The sequence below is a fragment of the Choloepus didactylus genome, chromosome 17 (assembly GCF_015220235.1).
Source record: "Choloepus didactylus isolate mChoDid1 chromosome 17, mChoDid1.pri, whole genome shotgun sequence".
NCBI lineage: Eukaryota > Metazoa > Chordata > Mammalia > Pilosa > Megalonychidae > Choloepus > Choloepus didactylus.
Genome location: NC_051323.1, coordinates 11,412,262 through 11,429,885, shown reverse-complemented (window position 1 = coordinate 11,429,885; position 17,624 = coordinate 11,412,262). Strand labels below are relative to the sequence as shown.

Below are 17,624 nucleotides of genomic sequence, written 5' to 3'. Positions count from 1 at the left end.
TTGTCTCAACAACTAAATTGTAAGCTTCCACATGCAGAAAGCAAAAGTTATATTTCTGCCATATCTGAGTAAATAGGAAATGCCTTTGAGTACTTTTTGAAATCTTAAGCTAATTACTGTGTCTTCAAAAAAAAAAGTGAAGCAAACAAAACCTAATGGCAGTTGATAACCTATTTTAGCTTCCATGCTTTTGGTTGTCCTTTCTGAATGCTGAGCCATCCACTTGTCTGTAGAAGCTCGAAGGTCCGTGGCTTCCACGGGGTCTTTGACTCACTTGTTCTCCTCTTTGAAGGATGTGGTCATCATGTCCCTGAATTATTTCTGGCAAATAGGTCATCAATGCTGCGCTCACACTGGCCGCCCGGCCACAGAGCAAAGTGGCTCAGGATAACATGGACGTCTTCAAAGACCAGTGGGAGAAGCAGGTGCGAGTGCTGACCGAGGCGGTGGATGATATCACCTCCGTGGACGACTTCCTCTCGGTCTCAGGTAATCACCGCGGACGGGCTTCTGACAAGGCGGCTGAAGGATAAAAACATGAGATGAGAAAGAGCTTGTCAATGTCATGGGTCTCTGTTTCAAGGGCTCTCCTAGGCCCTTTGCACTTTCAATCATCTCTGCAAATGTGATTATAACACCCTCTTGAAAATTCCTCTTTTGTGTGTATGTTCTTTCAAAACACTGAGTGAAGGCATAAGGAGGAAAGTTTTGTCTTCTTTTTTTGTTCTAGTAAAGATGTCATAAACCTGAACAGATAATTAAGGAGTTTCAGATTTCCTCCCATTGCCCCTCTTTTTTCCTTTACTCAGGTTTTTTTGTTTTTTTTTTTTTGTTTTTTTTTTTTTTATGCATATGGCCTTTTGTACATCTAAATCACTCATCCAAAAAAAAAAAAAAAAAAGAGGTTGGGATATGGATAAAGCAAAACATTGGTTCACCCCCATGTCTGAAAACTTATAATCAGCAAATTCCAATTTGGGTATGTTAACTGGGTTGTTTTTCCAGTTAGCTAAGTTGCCCAGCTTTGTGATCAAACAGGTAGAAGTTTCAGCCACTGGATGAACCCTTTCAAAGGCATTTGGGAGCTGTGGAGGCTTTGAACACTTGGCCATGAGGTTGTGGGAGGGAGTGAGTGAAAGAAAATAGAACTAGTCTTCACTTGAAATCGTATCTTTCTTCTTCATAAATGAAGTCCAACTGAGAGGATGCTAATGGGTTTGAATAACCGTGGAGTTAATTTGACCAGTAGTAAGGCTCATCAGCTGTGTTTTGAGATTGTGTCACCAGCTGGCAAATGGGCCTTTTCCTGAACATATTTGAGCAAACATGTTTGACCTGGTTCACCTTGAACAGCCATGGAGGGGAAGAGGTCACTGGAAACTTCTGCCTCCTCTATGAGGTGTTAAAATCAGCAGTTTCAACCAGGTATTGATTCCACCCACAGGCGTGTGGAGCTCTCTGGGGGGAGGCCATATTGCTTGGAAATTTTTCCTAGGTGCACTCTTTCCTTTCTATGAAGAAACAGACAGTGAATTCCCACTGGAGGCTGTGTTTCAGGCTTATCTGAGAGCAGCATAGTCAAACCTGCAGATTTTAGGATGATCAAAAAGCCAACAGTGCAACGATGGAGGATAAGGCAAGGCAGGTGGGAAAAATGAGCTAACAGCTCAGAATCTATAATCTGCCTCCTTCTCTGCTCTTGGTTTTAATTCTCACCAAGGTTTTATAAAACAGGTATTAGTATTCTAACTTTTCCTCTGAAGAAACTGAATCTTTGAAAGAGGATAGGTAACTTGGAAAAGGATGGTAGTAAAATCCAGGTCATCCTCTTTTCAGAAGCTATAGAGTTCTTGAAAGTCAAGATAGGAGTGAAATTTCCTTGGTGCTTTCTACTTTCAACTCCCTTCTCATCACATCCTGGTATCCTCATTCCAGTCTCCAATCCCTGTTGGAAACTGTATTGTTTTGCATTCTTAAAGTGTTTATTTTTGATGACCTGCCAAAGCAACTGTCTATTCACATATCCCCATATCTAGGGATTGGCTGATAAAGAACCCAATATGTTACCCTTCCCCGAATTTTGGCTGTATTCATGGCTAAGTCCTATAGACTTAAAAGACACCCAAAGAAAACGTGTATCTAATAAGGTGCTGAGAAGTATGGCAGATAGGGGGTCAGGGTTTTGGGGAATGGGGAGCAGAGGGGTGGCCTCCAAACCTAATCTCCTTTCCAGGGCCTAGTCACTCCTTGGCAAGATGAGTAAAGGAGCACCTAGTAGTGAGCAGGGGCTCCTAGTGTGGAGCCTTGCACCCAGTGATTCACCTAGCAATGCCAGTAGCCCATGGAATCTTCCACTGCCTCCCATTCTACCTACAAATAAGCAGAAAATACAGACTGCCTTTTACAGAGATGAATCATTTCAGAACTTAAAACTTACCTATCTATCCTCTTCTTTAAACACACATGCGAACTTTTCTGTGGGTGGGGAAAAGCAAGGTGAAGGGATCTTATCTGAGTCTTTTGCAAGAGTGCCACACTCTTCGTAATTTTCTTCCTCCAGTCCTGCCTCTGCCACCTCTTCTCCCTGCCATTCCTTTGTGCATCTCATTATTACCAGTAACAAGCCAAGGCTTTGGCTTCCACTGATAACGTGGCGCGGTCCAACCCCAGTGGTGCAAGTGCCGTGGCATGCCACGATGGGAAAATGAACAGGGGCTGTCAGGGAGCCAGACTTGGCAGGGCCTGCTGGAACATGCCTTTGGAGTTGACAATCGGAGGCGGCAGGCACCTTTCCACAGACCGGGCTTGACAAATAATGACACAGCCCACTCTGTCCTGCTGCTATGCTGTTGGACACAGACCAAGAGTTGGGGAAACTACGTGCTGCCTCTTCCACAAGCTGGAGCCAAAACATTTGCATCAGTAAATTGCAAGTTTGGCCCAGGAGATATTTTGAAATGGCATTAATGATATTTTATATATCAGTTTCTTCTTAGGGGACTATCTACTCTGGCAGGAAACTCTATTTAAAAAACAAACAAACAAAAATTAATCTTTGTTTTTAAAGGGTTGTAGTTTTTTCTTTTCCTCTCATGCTACCTGAGCTTGTGCGTGTATAAGTGTTTAATTCTTCCATATGAAATGCAACAAGGTTGGGGTGCAGTGATGTTAGCTATTAATATTACAGGGGCAAAACCAATTTTCACATGTGGCCGGGGCTCATAAAAAAGTGAAATGGCTGTGTTAGAACATTTAAACTTTTCCCACTGGGCAAAGCTACAATTTTTAATAGTGTTTTAAAACGTGCGTTTTGGCTTTACCCACCTGACAGTTTAATTCTTGGTTTTTGCCTCACAAAATAGCAGGAATCTGAGATCTAAAAACACTAATAACTCAGCCCTTTAGTGTCTTGAATTGTTTTTTGTTTGCTTGTTTGCCATTTGCCCTTTTTTACTCCTGGGCTTTGATTTTGTCTTCTTTAAAAAATTTATGCAGTGAACTTAGCGCTCTAATTTAGAAACTCTAGCTTGGAAATTTATAATGGTCAAGTAGTTTGGTCATCAGTGATTTTTTCTAACAAAATTACATTATTTTTTCAATGGCGAGATGGCGAAAATTCAAGGAAGTTTATTGCAAAAGATGTTGCAGTCGAGTGTTTTATGACATGTTTTTGTACAAAGCAGCATATCAGGATGACGCAAAGTACCTGGCTAGTTTCTCCAACATTAGAGTAATCTCTGGAATACAAGTTCCTTTTATTACTGCTTTCACCTCTGTATTCTTTTTCAGTTGGAAAGCATTCCTCCCTCTTCTTACTTCATGAATTCTTTCTCTTGCAAGTACCTTACGATAAAAATATGTAATTGACGGCCCCTCTTCAGTGGACATATTCATTCAGTATCTCTTCTTAGATTGCCTGCTATGCTCAAAGCACAGTCAGGAATGTAATTATGAATCAAGTGTGGCTTCTGCCATTGCATATTTCCCTGCCCTTCTTGAAAGACAGTAGACACATGCTTCCAAACCTGGGGTTCCTGCAGGGGCAGGAAGTCGGAGGAAAAAAGTTATTGCAAGATGTCTAGGAATCCTTATATACGCAAAGTGCACACTTTTGACAAAATGAATATGTCTGCATGAACAGGTAAAGCTCTTTTTCAAATACATTTGGTTACTTAGCATAATGAAATACAAATTTATTTTAAAACCCTAATGAATCATAGCACCTTTTACACAATTTTTATACCATCCATCCATGCAACTTCTATCTTGAGGGAACTGTGATTTATTTTCCTTAAAAAGAGTACATCTTATTGGAGAAAGTTGAGAAACACTGAACAACCTATCTTAGCATTTAAAAAAAATTGACTTAGAAACATAAGTTAATTAGTAAATTGTAAAATCAATGAATACTTTATTCAGGCAACATGATGAACCTGACTAAGCCTTTAAAGAGTTAGTTGACAATTTGACTTTTTAAAAGCAGTGTTTTTGATATGAATGTTCACTGTAAACTGGCTTTTTTCTGATGGGTATAGTTCTATCTATAAAAGTATATATTTTTATTGTCTCTTATATAATTAAATTAGTTGCACATTCTGCATGACAGTTTTAGATTAAAAAAAAAACAGTATTTCATTTCATTTTAAGATATTGGGTCATGAATAGGCTTCTGGAGTTTGTTTTTTTTTAAATTGTACTAACTCCACAGGGATTAGTAGCTAGTATAATTGACAGACTTCTCATTGTTTTGCCTTCAATTCCAAAACATCACCTTTAAACTATGTGGAGGAATGCAGTAACTAGGCTTATTCTTATACATCTATGCTAGTAAAAAAAAAAAAAAAAATGGCAGCTGGGTGCATGTTTTTGACATGAAAGCCCTTTTAGCAACTGGGCCAGGGCACATTTTAATTGTCCTGAGGAATCTAGCAGGGCAGTAAGAAAGGCTCATTTGAATCAAACTTTTGCAGTTAAATCTTGTACCAAGTTTAATTTGAGTAAATCTTTTTCTCAAGTACTCTTTTAGATGAGTTTGCATGATGTACAATCAAAATCAAAGTTTTTTAAATCTGTATTTTCATAACTGTGTCTTTCAATTTCTCCCTGGAAAATATCAGCCTTCAGAGAGTACTGCTTTTTGTGAGTTTAACAAATCTGAATACTAGAATTTAAACATTGCATTTATTTTTCTAATCTAATTTATATTTGAAATTAAAGAACTAGAAAAGGAGGGAATTGGATAACTATAACTGTTTGAGTGAGGAAATCACACTGTACTGGGTCAAATGAATGTTATTTTATGAAAGTAAGTCATACTTTGAAAGTGATTTTCTACCCAGTGTTCTAAAAGAACAAATATTCCCTCTGAGTTTCTTGGTTTAATGAAAGTAAGAGAGATCCATAGAGGAGACTGGGATTTGTTGGGCATGCTCCCATCTCTCCTTTAGGAATTTTAAAATCAGAACTAGCCCCAGAAACTTCTTAAAGCGTTAGTAACCTATTTTAATCCATTTTTAACTATTCACTGATTTTGCGTTATAATTATTAAACCATTAGCAGATCCCTTAAGAATTTCTCCAAACTTGTTCCATTTACTTATTTAAAGTACATGTGTGTGTGTGTATGCAGTGCAGCTTAAATTCCTTTTTCCTTTCAGTAGAGCATTAACTTTTTTGAAGATATCCTTAGAAATTGGTTTCTAAAGAATGTTCAAGGGACACAATTATAGATCCCATGATGGACATGGAACACAAAGTTGTGCACTTGCTAAGCTGTACGCAACTACACTGCATTCTCCAGTGCTCACAGATAGTGAAGCTCTCCTGCCTGCTTGTGTTCCGCTTTGGACAATAACAAGAGTTGGGGGCTGGCCTTGACTCTAATTTGAGGGAACTGGCCAGGAGACTGGATTATATTTTAATTTTGGGGAACTCTGTGATCCTTTTCCCCAGTCACGTATACCTTGGGTAGGGCATGACTTTAAAGGACTGGGTGATCTTTGTTCATTGCACAGTTTGGCATGCACATGAAGCGTTGACTCTGGTCATGTATAGAAGTATTTCTACTTGGGCAGATTGACTTCCTGTTGGCTGCCATAACCACTCCTTAATGGCCTGTCATGTAGTAAATCTTAAACTTTGAATCAAAGGAAGGGATATTCTTTAAGTCACTGGTCCTCAAAGTGTGTCTCTGGACTGGCAGCCTCAGTGTCCCCTGAACCCTTGATAGAAATGCAAATTCTTAGGTCCCTCCCTAGACCTACTTAATCAGAAACTCTAGCAGTGGTACCCAGTGGTCTGTGTGATGCTATAAGCCCTCCAAGTACTGCTCTAATTTGAGAACCACTAATGCAATGATAACTTATGTCCTTTAAATGCCATTTCTAGGTTATTAAGCATGAATTGAGATGTGCAAGGCAAGGGCACATGATAGTTGGTAAAACAGTCTCTGATTGGTTATTGATTGAATGAGTGATGTAAAATCATATAAATGTGCCCTCTCCACAGAAAACCACATCTTGGAGGATGTGAACAAGTGTGTGATTGCCCTCCAAGAAGGGGATGTGGACACCCTGGACCGGACTGCGGGGGCTATCAGGGGACGGGCAGCCCGAGTCATACACATCATCAACGCTGAGATGGAGAACTATGAAGCTGGGGTATATACCGAGAAGGTGCTGGAAGCTACAAAATTGCTCTCAGAGACAGGTAAGCCTGGATATTTGATCCAGCCAAAATGCCAATGCAATGATTAATGTCTGTATCTGAATGAATTGTTTTGTTGGTTTCTCTAGGTCTTTATGCTTGCAAATTACAGATCATCATGGAAGGGGAGGCACACTGAGGACTCTTTCTTTGTCTCTTGAGTTTGAATTTCAATAACTTTTGGAGAATAACACTAATGTTCTTGCTTTACATTTATATATTACTTCATAATTTCTCACAAGGACCTTATGAAGTAGGCAGAACATTTTTATTAATTTCAGTTACAAATGAGAAAACTGAAACTTGAATCAGTTAAGACACTGGACTGAGGTCACAAGGCTAGCAAATAGGGGAGATGTGCTTGGACCTTGGAACCTTGAACTTGAAAACCATTCCTCCATTCATTGCTTGAGAGGACAGGGCCAGGAGGAAGGATTCTGCACAGCCAGGAGAAAAGCATAAAGGCACTAGATGTTACATGGATATGGAGTCCTCAAAGAAAGGAGGTGGTGGTTGCTGAAAAAGAGTTAGATTCAGCGTATGCCCTGCCCCTCTAGGAGAACCTTCTAGTCCATGGTTTCCCACTTGAGAATCACTCATGTGGTGAGACATGGTGATTGTGGTAGACTTCCTAGCTCTAGGTACATTGGAATAGAAGAAGGCTTAGTTACACTGAGTTAGCAGAATGACCCACAACCTTGAACAGTTGTATCAAAGACTGGTCTCCTTTTAGTAGATGCTTCCTCTTGACTAGTGTCTGCAGACCTCAGGCACTTTCTTAAATCCCTCATGCACTGTGTATTTGTATTTATGAGGTAATATGAGAATGAAGTTCTGAATAAATTGGGTGATCTGTCTGTACAGAGGTGCATTCCCCTCAAACCCCAATGGTGCCTTTGGTGGACTTCACTAAACATTTATAAAATAGATGTGCCCTTGAAAGATCAAATATAGAAGTATTCCAAATTCTGCATGATAAGGCACATTAGTGGAAATGTCTTTCCTTCTACAGGGAAAAGGGTATTTACAAAGTCTTCTGTAGCTACGTTAACCTGGAACAGCAAGGAAAACCAACACATAACCCAGACATTGGTCACCGTGTCTAAAATAGAAAGGGAATAGTGCAAAATCAGATAATAAAGAAACACATCTAAGGAGTGTTGCTCTTCTTGAAATCTTCGCAGACTTAGAATTAAAAATAATAACAAAAATGATTATGATGATAATAAGGTATACCCACATTATAATTAGCTGAAAGGCAGCACAGTTTTCTTCCAAATAGCCTTGCCCTTTGCATGCAGTAGAACAACACAAAGCAAGCCTTACAATATTTCTTTCTGCACTTTGAAGAATTAGAAACTGGAATTTTACTCTCCAACTCAAGGACCGGTTGGTTTTCAGCTCCTGGCCCATTAGTTCTATTCTATTAGAAAGTCTCAGCTTTCTCTAGTGTATCTGACACATAGCAGCCTTTTCTTATGTACTCGACACTAAGTACAGCATGTCAGAAAAGGATGGAAATTATGCCTAGCAAATGGATGCTAGAGACAAGACTCTCAGCTCATGCCTGCTTGTGAGTGGTAGGACTGATAATTAATAGCTGATGAAATATAAAGGGCATAATGCCAATTCCCATGTGACTCTGTGCCCCCAAAGAATTCAGGCATTGTTCAAGAGACATTTTAGAGACATTTCTTATTGTATCTTGGGCTGCTTTAATGAACAGAAGGAGTAGTGCCTGTTGTATCAAAATCTATGCAAAGGCAGGGACAGTGTACTGAGTTGATTGAGACATTTTAAAATAATTTTCACCAAAGGTGTGAAATGTAAGTAATTTTATGGTTGATGTTTTTACTGAAAAAGAAAAAAAAATCAATGAAACAGAGCAATCCATCTTGGATTGTTGTTAATCAAGATTTTGCGCTAACTTGTGCACTGTCAGAACTTTTAAAATTCCCATCCCTCCTCTGCCTTACAGTGATTGAACACTCTGGGGAGTTAACCAAAGGCACTTCCTTACCCTGAGGTCCACATGCAATTCCTATTTGAAGAGAGAAGATGAGCTAGACATTTACGTGATCTCTATTTTGCAGGATCTGTTGACGATAACTAGGAAAACAACCAGGTAGAAGAGATCGAAATGGACAGTTTATACAAAACTATGGTAGAAAATATGAGTACGTGTCAAGGAAAAGTGGGTTTCAGTGATCTAAGAACTAGAATACACAAAGGTATATAGATTCTTTTCTTTTTGTCCCCACTGTTCTTCTCTTTCCTAAATAGGCAAAATAGTGTCTCTCTATGAGTAGCTAGAGGCTAAGGAAAAAAGCAAAAACTTTAGCTAACTCACTGAGTGCTAAAAAGAAAAGTTAGGGAATGCCCTTGCGTGGAGAAAACCCATGGAGAGTCAATTCTATGAATATGACTGGGCAAGGTTTTGTTGGTTTGACATATTTTTTACAATGAATTAGTCCTTTCCCTGGCTATGCTAAGGGAGACATATGTCATCAAAAGAAAACTCCTATGCATATCACTGAGGCCCAAATTTCTACCTTTGGGATAATGTTTTGCTCCTGATTAAAATATCCTTAGAACTGAAATGAATTGGTTTCTTTTCCTTATAGCTTATCAAATTTTTCCCTGAGAGTATTTTATATTTTGGGGAGAGAATACAGGCAGTAGACAAGAAGGGGAAGGTGCCAAGAGGAAGGATGATGAAAAAGGAAAGAAGTCTACGACACAGAACACAAAATGTCCTTTCCTTTTGTTTTGTTTTATTTTGGCCTTGCAGCAACCTACCAGATTCTGTCCAGTTGTACACCTGAGTTATTAGATTCAAGACCCTGAGGTAGACGTTCTCAACCTCTGAACTGTTGGTACTTTGATCTGGAAAATTCATTATTATGGAAGGACTTTCCTGTGCATCTACCCACTAGATGCCAGCAGCACCTCCTCCCTCTCCAAGTTGCGACAACCAAAAATATCCCTAGCTATTTCCAACCATCCCTGGAGGGTGGAGGCAGGAGAGCCAAAATCAACTCCATTGAGAATCAATGCTCTAAGGTGAAGAAATATCCCAAAATAGGAACAAACTTGAACAGGGGAAAAGATGGAGCCTGTGTTCTGTGGATATATGGTTTGGGGTGCAAGTGGGGTGGGAGTAGATTACAGAGAGGAATCTTCAAAGGAGCAAAATGCTAAGGAGGTCTTGATTAGACCAGAAGTGGCTGCTGTAGGTGTTTGCAAACAGGCCAGCCCCTGTTTAGACATGCAAAGGACTGCAGGACTGAAGCCCTATGAAATTGTGAGATATCCAGAGAGTGACAGAACCGCTTGTGGTTTATTTTCCATGAATTATTTTACTTCCTCGCTAAAGAGAGTGTTCAGCTTAACAGTGCCTTTTGTGTTGAGATAGATGCTGAAATAAATGTGAGAGAAGGATTTTAAGCATTATTAATACGTTAAAATTCCAGAGCAGTGTTATATAAAACTTGTGCCTGTTTAGTTTTTACAAAACTTATCTATGCGGATGAAAACACGATAAACTGGATCTACAGCAGACCCATTAAATACGTACATGGCGTACTGGATGAGATTTTCCATAAAACCCGGATGATAACATATTGCCAACAGCTTAGAAGTAAGTGCACGCTTGACCAGACCCATCTCCAGAGATCACATTTACAAAGTCAGGTTGCTGCAGGAGGCTGAGGGGGGTGAAAGCTCATTCACTGATGTCATATTTAGATGAAGTGGCCCATTCTTCACTGAGCGATTATATTGAAATGTCCTTTTTGTAAATTTGATAGCTGATGCAAGTTCTCATCAATATGAGTGTGATTTTTACAGCTTTGCAATTCTGCAAACAATGCCTTCTTCAGAGGGACAATAGACTGAAAAAAAATGGAAGAAGAAATAGAAAAAAATAAAGTATTGTTAGTGAGGTTTCTAAGTTATTGAGCATTCTGTATGCAGAGATTGAAATTCTATTATTTTGGAGAACATGTGGGCCACACAGATGGTATGATTTTTACTTATATGCTTCTGTAACCTAACGTTTCAGAAGAACAGATTATTTTTTACATTATTTCCATATATTTCCTTACAAAATGTAAGAGGATCAGCAAATTTGAAACACCAAAAATGGAAATATTATTGGGGGAAGTGGTTGAGACAGTACAGTGTAACAGAAATAATCCAAGTTAGGAATCAGAATAATTGTTTTTTTTTTTTTTTTACTTCTACCGACTAACCGTAACCTTAAACAAATGAGTTAATGTCTCTGGGTCTTAGTTTTGTCATATATTGCTTGATGTTTTGTCATCTAAAAATGGTCAATATTATTGATCTTGACTATACATGACACTTTTCCCTGGCTTCTTGGTGACGGTGTGCCACATGGGCAATTATTGCCAATGAATCCTCTGTATAAACAGTTTGCTTCATCCAAACGTGTGTCTTCATTATTCTCCAAGCAAAATGCATCTGTGCTGCTCCCACTCACCTCCCTGCAATGTTCTCCACTTCCTCCTCCTCCTCTACATCTGTTTTGTGAACTTATCCTTTGAGATCTAGCTCAAGTCTCAGTTGGTGACAACATTGAGACTCTTCAGTGCTTTCACATTTAGTGTGTCCCCTTCAGCTGAATGTCTGTGTCCACCTCTAGACTGGCAGCTCTTAGAGGGCAGAGGCTTCTGTAAGTACCCAGGCCCTAGAATGGTGCTACTACCTAATTAGCACTTAATAAGTACACATTGCATTGATTAAGTGACTATAAGAAATTAGGACATGGTGCTTTCTTTTTTCAGCAGAGAATATGTCCACCAGCAGCCTCAGGCTCACAGCTCAAGATTCCAGGATAAACAGAGATTTCTTTTCCTCCCACTTGCTACATATCAAAAGGAGCCAATCTGTTTGGCCGTCTTGTGGCCCACTCCCTCCATTTAAACTGATTTCTGCTGCCAATTAGATTGACTTTTGTGAACAGACAGGTCTGGGTGACCTGTCTATACCTGTGGCTATAGGTATAGGGCAGGGTTTGCAGAGGGAGGTAAGACTTATATAAAAAGAAGTTGAGGGAGTAGCCTTATTGAGCAGACAAAAAATATGAAATATCATACACAAGAGGGAGCATCCCAGCTAAAATCATTTCTCCACGACTGACCTTAAGATTAGATTATAAAAGTAATGCATTTCAATTAAAAGCTGTATTGATCATGACTGTTCCACCTAGACATTGTGATATATTTTAAAATATATTTTAACATAACATTTACTACTGTTGTAAAGTATTTTATTTCTCTATGAATGGTCAAAATGAGGAGAATATGTAAGAAATGTCTTACCTGTCGGTGATTGTGGTACTCATGGTGTTGGGAAATCAGAAGTGTAGCAGGAATGAGGAGGAAACAGCAAACACTTAACAGTCCTTAAATATGCAGTGTCTAGTTTGTCTCAGTGCCTTTTCTACATGACTGATGCACACGAAATTATGAATCTGGGAGCTCATCTAGGAATTAGTACTTGCTGTCCCCCCTTCCCTGTAACAGTGGGGAGAGAAATCTTTGCCCTTTAACGTAAACAAATCCTCACCAGGAAATGTCCCCAGATTGCTACAAAACCTTTGGAATATGCATGAATGTCTCCTGGTTTTATCCCCTTTTGAAATGTACACAAGTAGCTTTTGGGAAATCCTATAAATCTCTCTGTCTTGGGATTGCTTTTGAGTCATTCTTTGACCCAAGTTGCCAGTAATTTTTGCTCAGAAAGCCCTGACCATGTATAAATATGAAAACGTATTCTCCACACTGGTTTGTTTCTAAATTTTATACTCTGTTAGAATTCAGATGTGTCCAGTTATCTCTGTATGGGGGGCAAAAGAAACCCCTGAGAAGCACATCTTAACAGCAGAAGATGGGATGCACCATTTCATCCTGATAATGAAACCTTTAACATGATGCAGTGGGGTGACTATAGGAAGACTCATAAATACCTATGTGTGATATAAATTTGGGGTCACATAGGGGAGCATAGAAGCTGGACATTTCTAAGCACTCATCTGTCAGAGTGAGACAAAAAGGAAGTGCATGAGACTCTGTTTATGCACAAATCACAACATAGTTACAGAATCCTGGCAACTGCGAAGGATATGGCATTTCTTTGTCACTTTAAGTGCCTCAGGGACCAGCATTCACAGTTGTGGCAGTGCAGCAGGGAAGGGGCCTGCATAATTTGTCCAGTAGTGCCAGTGCTGGAATTGTTGGCCAGGATGCATCAACTGTGGACAACTGAGGTAGTGGTAAGCCCCTCGCCCCCCAGATTCTCTGGCAGTAGGGAAGCAGCACATCAGTGACAGGTGTTTGGATCAGGAAGGTCAGAATATGCTAATGGTCCCTCATTTGGGAGCCCACGCCGTACACCACTGGGGTACCCCAGCAATAGTTTTGATTAGGAGAAATGGGAAGCTTTGCTAGGAGCTGGAGGACCTGCAGCAACAGTTGGACATAAGAACCAGAGAAGCTTAGTTTATCCTGGTGAACGTGACCCCAAAATGACCACCCCGCTTGGTTGACCTTTCTATATTTTTCCCATCCTCTTCAGCCCTAGCTAGGTTCTTCCTTGTTGGTGATATCCTCTCCCTAACTCCACAGGCCAACCCCACACCTTGGCACTCCCACGAATCTGATTTCCTGCGACAGTCATTTGGCACCTACCATACACTGCTCTGTGCTTCAAACACTGTATTTGCCTGGTTGTTTTTTTATCTGTCAGTCTTAATGTATTTATCTATCTTTCTGCACTCTTGATCTGTCTATTAATCTATCTAGGCACATGTATATATTCTAATTCTTAATTAAATTTGAATCCCTTGAGATATGAGACTACTTCTTGATTTCATCCTGTCCTGATTAGTGTTGAAGCTCAAAAGTGTTTACTACTATCAATGAAAAACACAACTACATAGCACAGTATCTTATTCTGGGGGATTTCACCCTTTTTTAAAAAAAATTCAGTTTTACTGAGATATATTCACATACCATACAATCATCCATGGTGTACAATCAACTGTTCATAGTACCATACAGGATTGCACCCTTTTTAAAGTTGCATGGTTACTAATCAAGATCAGAATCTTTTAAGCATTGTGTAATAATTCCTAGCAAGTGTTTTACTCCACCTTAATCCAATCTAAGTATTTAGACTTAACCAATGCCAAGTTAAATGGTATTTATCAAGCTTGGTTTTGACAAACACTGCAAGCTAAATAAAGCGTGATGCTCAATTCTTTATTCATTCCTTAAGCTACAGAATTAAATGTGTCATCCTTTTCTTTCTCTTAACTTATAAACCATTTTTGATTATTTTTAAAATGCTTATTTCAAAATATAAGAAAACTTTCCAAGCAAGCATTTTCTTTCCTTGGGGAAAGGCATTTGGGTCTAGACAAGAGCAGATGGATGTTCTCTGATTCTCTTAGGGCAATCATCATGAATGGAGTTTAGAGGGTTTCTTTTTTTCCCCTTCCTTCTTCTAGGCAGTGGTTTTTCATCTTTCGTCAAACAAATCAGCTCATGTGTTATGTATGGCCTTCTGGGACTTGAATTTGATTTTGATGTTTGAAATGTACATTATAATTTTCCAAACATGAGTTTATGAAAATGGCAGCTTTTTAGGAACTCCCACAGAGGTAACAGATGACTGTCTCTGATGAAAGAAATTTCAAGGATGCACACAGGATGGAGGAATTAGGACTAGCTAGGATGACTCTGATGTGTGTCTGGAGAGTTAGAAACAAATAGTTACCAGGGAATAAGGAGCAGATTAAGCTGGGCTACTTTTGTCCTTGCTCCTGGCTTCTAATGTGCAACATCTTCCAAGATGATTGAGAATTATCAAGACAGAGCTCACATAATATTAGCGTATCTTTGGTCTAAATAGAATAAGATAAACTTAAGAAAAGCATTTAAATATCATCTCTACCCTGCTTCCACCAAACTTCAAAAATCATTTAAGGATACTTTTCTCAAGATTCAAGTTCAATCAATCAACTAATATAAACGAAATAATTAAAGTGGTGTAAGTTTGAGATAGAAAGGAAATAGTTTCACAGGAATATTAGATTAAGCTGTGAGTATTATCGGAAGGAGTTTTTTCTTTGAGCTAGGAAAACTGAGTTTGATTCTTTTTTTCTTTCCAGTTTTTTAGCTAGTATGAGCTTTTTGGTAAGGTCTCTTAATTTTTAAAGATTCTCTTTCTTCATGGTCAGGTGAAGTCATAATGGAATGCAATATTTAACACTGGCTTTCTTGAAAATCAAGATAAAGAGGAAAGTTGTAGGAGTCAGTTTGTCAAATCTTCTCCTGGGGGCTGATTTCATTGGAAATTCATTATTAAAAGTGCTAACAATCACACACAATCACAAGGATTATGATCCTACCAAAGAAAGAGAAGGGCATAAAATTGAGGAAGCCCTGTTTTCAAGATAAGTCATACTGAACTGCCAATTTTCAGAGAGTCAGCACTGATGTGCTACTTTCAGTTTACTTCACCATCTCCCTCCTGCTTTTGAGGTCTGTGGTGGATAATATGACTGTACCTACAAGTTTTACCTGAAGGACACTGGATGATTTTGCCTGATATGAAAAAGGAAAAAGGTGTATGGATGGGTAGACAGAGGGTCATAGAGTGAAGACAACAATTGCAGAACCATTGCTGAGAATCTTTTATGTACAAGGCACCATGATAAGCATTTTACATACATCCTAATTTGTCGTAAGTGCCTCGAAGTTCAGGACCATAACTGTTTTATTTGTCATTCTGTTCCCAGTGCCTTCAGCATGGCTGATAGATAGATAGATAGATAGATAGATAGATAGACAGGGAAATATTAATATGATTCTTTAATAAATTTGATTAATATATTATCTATAAACTTTATGTAAACCCTGAAAGTGGTTATCATTATCTTTCTTTTACACTTGGGTAAATTGAGGCTCAAATTGATTAAATAATATGCACAAAATCAAATACCAAGATTCAAACTCATTGCTTCCTAGGTCCAATAAATATACCAGAAGCCTCAACCAAATATAGTTGCTACAGTTGAGCAGAAATTTTAAGGTGCCCTGCTGGAGCTCTTTACAGTATAGCATACTAAATTAGTAATCCATTGCCGTGTAACAAATTTACCCAAAACTTCAGGCCTTCATCTTGCAACCATTTGTTTTCGCACCGTGCCTGTGGGTCAGGAATCTGGTCCTGAGCTCTGTCAGTGGGCTGCAATCATCTCCAGGGTCAAGTGGGGTGGGATATACTTCCAATCTCACTCGTGAGGTTGTTGGGAGGCCTCATTCTCATTCCCTATTAGGCTGAATTCCTCAGTTTCTTGCTGGCTGTTGACCAGTGGCCACACTCAGTTATTTGACCTCTGGGCCTTTCCATAGAGCAGCTCACAACATGGCCACTGGCTCCCATCAGTACAAGCAAACAAGAGGGCATGAGAGGGCAACAGAATGAAAGCTAGAATCCTTTAGGAACCTAATGTAAGAAGTGACATCCCATTCCTTTTGCCATATTTGGTGGGTCAGAAGCAAGTCATTAGGTCCAGTCTACACTCGAGGTGAGGGGATTGCAGGAGGGTGTGACGACTATGGGGGGATGGTCATCGGGGCCATCTCCAAGGCTGCCAACTACACAGTGCTTAAAGACAGGAGAGAGAAAAACGTGATCAGTAAAATAATGAGGATAGAACTTAGCGTACGATGTGTGGCCAAGTCCCAAATGATGGACTTATTAGAGGCATACTTACATTCTGGCACAGTGACCCAATATCCTTGAGCAATGGCTTCCAGAACAGAAAAGGTCCATTGAGTCAATCAGGATGGTGCTATGCAGTATGTGGCCAGGAGGGGACAGGAGAATGACTGAGCTAGCCAATGGAGAATGCAGTGTTACTGGAGAGGTGAATTAAAGTAGAGAAAGACAGAGTTGTGTCATTGTACAGAGAAACCAAGATAAAACTGGTGTGTAGTTCAGACAATATGTGTGTCAAAGGGAAGAAAAAACCTGATGGCATCACTAGGAAAACTTGCAATTTAACTTAGGCTCAGAGACTCAAATGTTAATCTAAGAATCTCAGTCAAAGCCATGTAGCCAGTGAAAGCCATATCTGGGATTATGGTCCCTGTGCAATAGCAGTGTTAGATGTGAAAGAGTTTTAAAATGCAGGAGATCCTATAGGAGTGCTTCAGCAAGATTCCAGCCACCCGTGTGCCTTGTAGGGAAGCCTCTAAATCAAGTAAAGTGCATGGGTCTTTAAATTACATACATAAATGAAATGAGATGGACTTATATTATAGATTTGTTTGATTACTGACCTCTTGCCCTGTGGCCAGCTTCTATGCTTCATTCCTCTTCCTTTTCTTTTCTTTTTTTTTTTTTGTGTGTGTGTGTGTGGTGTCAAAAGCTTAAATGTGCACATCAGTATAGGTTAATCCCTATTTCCACACTATTTATGAGTTGAAACTTCATACTCAAACAGCCTCCTCATGAACCGAATGTGCTTCATGTATGTGGTGAACTATCAGAGTATACCCAGTGCCTTATAAATGCCAATCAGGCTTTCCTTTGGGCAAATTCAAGCCCCCAGATGTTTTGAACATGCTCTCTTTTACACTCTCCTCTCCCCTTACCTAGCATCTAACTGGGGGGCCACCTGAATGAAATCCTCAGCAGCGTCACACAAAAGCCATTTTTGGGGAAGAATGTTTGGTCTATGGAAAGAACATCAAACAGCAACTTCCTGGTGTAGGGGATACTGGAACTGCTTTATAGGGTCTCCCCAAATTAATACTTTCTAGCTCTGTCTACTCTGATGACACCTAATTCTTTACTGACTCCAGCTATTAAAATGGGGACTTG

At 39.5% G+C, this 17,624-nt stretch overlaps 1 protein-coding gene across 2 annotated transcripts in view; it reads left to right on the top strand.

Moving 5' to 3' along the window:
- The window catches only part of CTNNA2 (catenin alpha 2), a 1,138,501-nt gene that overhangs the window by 1,046,668 nt on the left and 74,209 nt on the right, over positions 1-17,624 (top strand). For both annotated transcript variants that reach the window (XM_037807219.1, XM_037807218.1), the window contains exons 11-12: positions 333-489; positions 6,507-6,707. In XM_037807219.1, coding sequence (XP_037663147.1) covers positions 333-489; positions 6,507-6,707 — 358 coding nt within the window. The remainder of the gene's footprint in view (positions 1-332; positions 490-6,506; positions 6,708-17,624) is intronic.